The sequence below is a fragment of the Carlito syrichta genome, unplaced genomic scaffold (assembly GCF_000164805.1).
Source record: "Carlito syrichta isolate Samal-C Ts95f unplaced genomic scaffold, Tarsius_syrichta-2.0.1 Scaffold312595, whole genome shotgun sequence".
Taxonomy (NCBI): domain Eukaryota; kingdom Metazoa; phylum Chordata; class Mammalia; order Primates; family Tarsiidae; genus Carlito; species Carlito syrichta.
Genome location: NW_007256691.1, coordinates 32,695 through 36,274, shown reverse-complemented (window position 1 = coordinate 36,274; position 3,580 = coordinate 32,695). Strand labels below are relative to the sequence as shown.

Here is a 3,580-nt window from a genome sequence, read left to right as displayed (position 1 = left end):
TCATCTCTACAATAAATCAAAAAATCAGCCGGGCGTGGTAGCACATGCCTGTAATTCCGGCTACTCGGAAGGCTGAGGCGGAAGGATCGCCGGAGCCCAGCAGGCGAGGCTGCGGTGGCCGGGAGTGGCCACTGCACTCCTGTCTGGGCGTCAGAGTGAGACTCCAACTCAAAAAACAAAAACAAAAAACAAAAAACAAGAATTACTAAGTAGTCAGATGTGTCATGAAGTGGACTCTTGGTTATCAGAGGAATTTAAAAAAATAAATGGATAGAAATAGGACATTAGGTTAAAATTATTTTATTATAAAGCCAAATAGTAAGCTGATTCAAAGACCAGGCTCTCTTTGCTCTAATATACTCAATAAAGTCTTCTTCACCCAAAAGAAGAGGATAAAGAAATTTCAAAATTAAAGGCAGAATCATATTTTAGAAACTCTAGATTATTGGAGGTTTGAGATTCAAATCCTGATAGTTAACTTAGTAAGCCTTCTATACCTCGATCTTAGTGCCTAAATCTAAAACACTTGAGATAAAAAGAAATCCTCTACTTTTGTGGTATGATTATTATGTCTTATATACTTTCCCAGCCACTATTGATTATAAATCAGGGCTCAGCTTTTCAAGGATTTATTTTTCTAGACCAGAAATAAGGGCTAAAATCATTTTTAAAACCAATAATAAAAAGTCCTGAATAATAGAATGTTTTAAGCCTCCCCACCCCCCCTTTTTTTACTAAAAATAACAAAAATACAGAAAATGGGATAAAACATAAATACAGATCACAATGAAGTGTTATAAAGTGAATACCTATGTAACTGCCATTCAAGTCAAGAAATAGAACTTTTACAGAACCCTAGAAACCCCTATGATCCCTTCCCAATCAGACCCCTCCTTCTCTGTTAAAGGAGAGGACTGCTATCCTAACTTAAAAAAGAATCTCTGCCTTGCTTTTCTTTAGAATTTTACCCCAAAAGTATGCATATTTAAATGTAATATGTTAGTTTTGTCTAAGTTTATGAACTTCATACAAATAGACATAAAAATTTTTTAAATTTTAATTATTTTGAGTCGGGGTCTCACTCTATCACCCAGGCTGGAGTGTAGTGGCACAATCACTGTAACCTCAACCTACTGGGCTCAGGCAATTCTTTTGCCTCAACCTCCTGAGTAGCTGGGACTACAGGTGCATTCCCCCATGCCCTGCTAATTTTTTATTTTTTGTAGAGATAAAGTTTCTCTATGTTGCCAGGCTGAATATGTGTTATTTTATATCTGGGTTCTTTTTTTCATCCAACATTATGGCTTTAAGATCCATTCAGGCCAGGCTCAGTGGCTCAGCCTGTAATCCCAGCACTTTGGAAGGCCAAGGTGAATGGATAGCCTGAGCCTGTGGGTTTGAGACCTGCCTGGGCAACTTGGTGAGACCTTATCTCTACAATAAATCAAAAATTAGCCGGGTATGATAGCACACGCCTGTAGTTCCAGCTTCTCGGAAGGCTGAGGTGGAAGGATCGCCGGAGTCCAGCCGGTCGAGGCTGCAGTAGCCGGGAGCGGTCACTGCACTCCAGTCTAGATGACAGAGTGAGACTCCAACTCAAAAAAAAAAAAAAAAAATCCATCCACATTGTTGTCACATGGCTATTCATTCACTTTAATTGCTGTATAGCATTGTATTCCATTAATATGTCACAATTTATCCATTTCTACTGTTGATAACTATTTGAGTTTTTATTTTTGCCTATTATGAATAGTATCACTATGAATATTCTCATACATGTTGCTCAGAACACAATATGCACAAATTTCTTTAGGTTATATACCTTGGAATAGAAATAATGGATCACAGAGTGTACATATCTTCAACTTGGGTAAATAATAGGAAAACTATCTTCCAGAAAGTTGTTACAGTGTAGTCCATCAAAAATGTTTGTGAGTTGAGTTGAGTAATAGAATTTTGTATTATCAAGGTCATTTGTTAATCTGCATCATGCCAAAAGAAAACTCACTACAATTCATTGGATTTTTTTCTCCTTTTCTAGAGGAATTTAAAAGTTTCGCCTTAAAGCATCCAGAATATGCTAAGATATTTACAACATACCTAGACCTCCAGACGTGTCATGTGTTTTCATTACCAAAAGAAGTCCAGACAACTCCTTCCATTGCAAGTAATAAAGTCAGCCCTGAAAAGCATGAAGAGAGTACCTCAGATAAAAAAGATGACTGAAAACAGTATTCCCAATAAGGAAAATACAGTGGCTTTCACAGGAAATTGTAAGGCATTTACTGTTGGTATTTTTTATGTGTTTGTTGAGTAATGGTGTTTAAAATGGAAAGCTTTTTTATAAAGATGATAGATTTTCTTACAAAAAATGTTTTTTTAACTCATATATCAAGAAATATTACTCTTTCGGTTCTGTTGTGCTTTACTGATTGGTTTACTCATGATAAATACATTTTTATGGATTTTCCAGTTTACTTCGCATATCTAAATGAATGCAGTGGTCTTGCTATTTACTGGTAAGCATTGATCAACATTATAAAGAGTTTTAAAAGTAACCTGCATAATGAACATTTATATACCTAACCCTGAATTGTACCCTACATACTTAAAATTAAGATGTTATTTAAAAAATATAAATAAAATGAATAAGTACAGGCATCTTTTAATCTACTTTCCTCTAAAAAATAGTAATATTCTGTTATCTTTGACCCCTTTTCATGTTGGAAATAAGAATGAAAAGTCTGAGAAGCATTGCAGAATTTTATACATTTAACTTCACAGATTCATTTTTCCATTTAAATGTTTGTGTCTTAGGTAACCACATATGGGAAGGGAAGACTCCATTAATTAAGAACTCATATTCTCTTTAATATGCATCTCTATTGTAGATTTTATTAACTGTCTGCTAAGGAAATCATATTCTTTTACATAAACTACAGGTTTAGAATTTTGTTTTGCTTTGGCCAAAGGCTAAGTAGGAATTGCCTTATTGAAGGTAACATTGATTGCCTAATGAGAAAATGAATTGTTTGCCACATAGTTGAATTTAATTTGAGTTGGATGGTCCAGAATGTAGCACTTACCCAATAAATGAATCAGATTTGTTCTATTTATATAATATTAGAATTAATATGTTTTACCATCCAAATGAGAATTTTATTTTGTTAAGTGTCCTTTCAAATTTTAGACAAATATCTATATAGAAAACACAAAAGATTCCAAAGTATCACCCAAAGCTAGGAATCTAAAAACTTACTCTATTAATGCAAGACCACAATTTAAGCCTCAGGCAGAAATCCAGCAGCAACATTTTTCCTTTAGGTTAAGCAGTAATTTCCCTGAAGTACCATTTTTATTAGGTCTCATGAATGCACACTGTTAATATCATTTATGATTGAGATTTTTGAGCAAAGAGCCAATTTATTAGTATAATGTACAAAAATAGTTGCTTCATATTCTGAATTCAGTCTTTGAAATAAAACTCTTTGTTTTGACTTTCTGAATGTCTTGGTGATTCACCCTCAAGCTAGTTTTTTAAAGTCATTTTTGAAGTTGAGAAGTCTCATGAGAGGCATCT

The 3,580-nt window shown here is 34.3% G+C and overlaps 1 protein-coding gene across 1 annotated transcript in view; it reads left to right on the top strand.

The window, feature by feature from the left end:
- LPCAT2 (lysophosphatidylcholine acyltransferase 2) overlaps positions 1 to 2,366 on the top strand; it is an 89,471-nt gene extending 87,105 nt beyond the window's left edge. The window contains exon 14 of the mRNA XM_008069956.1: positions 2,042 to 2,366. Coding sequence (XP_008068147.1) covers positions 2,042 to 2,226 — 185 coding nt within the window. The 3' untranslated portion in view covers positions 2,227 to 2,366. The remainder of the gene's footprint in view (positions 1 to 2,041) is intronic.
- Positions 2,367 to 3,580: the final 1,214 nt, after the last annotated feature.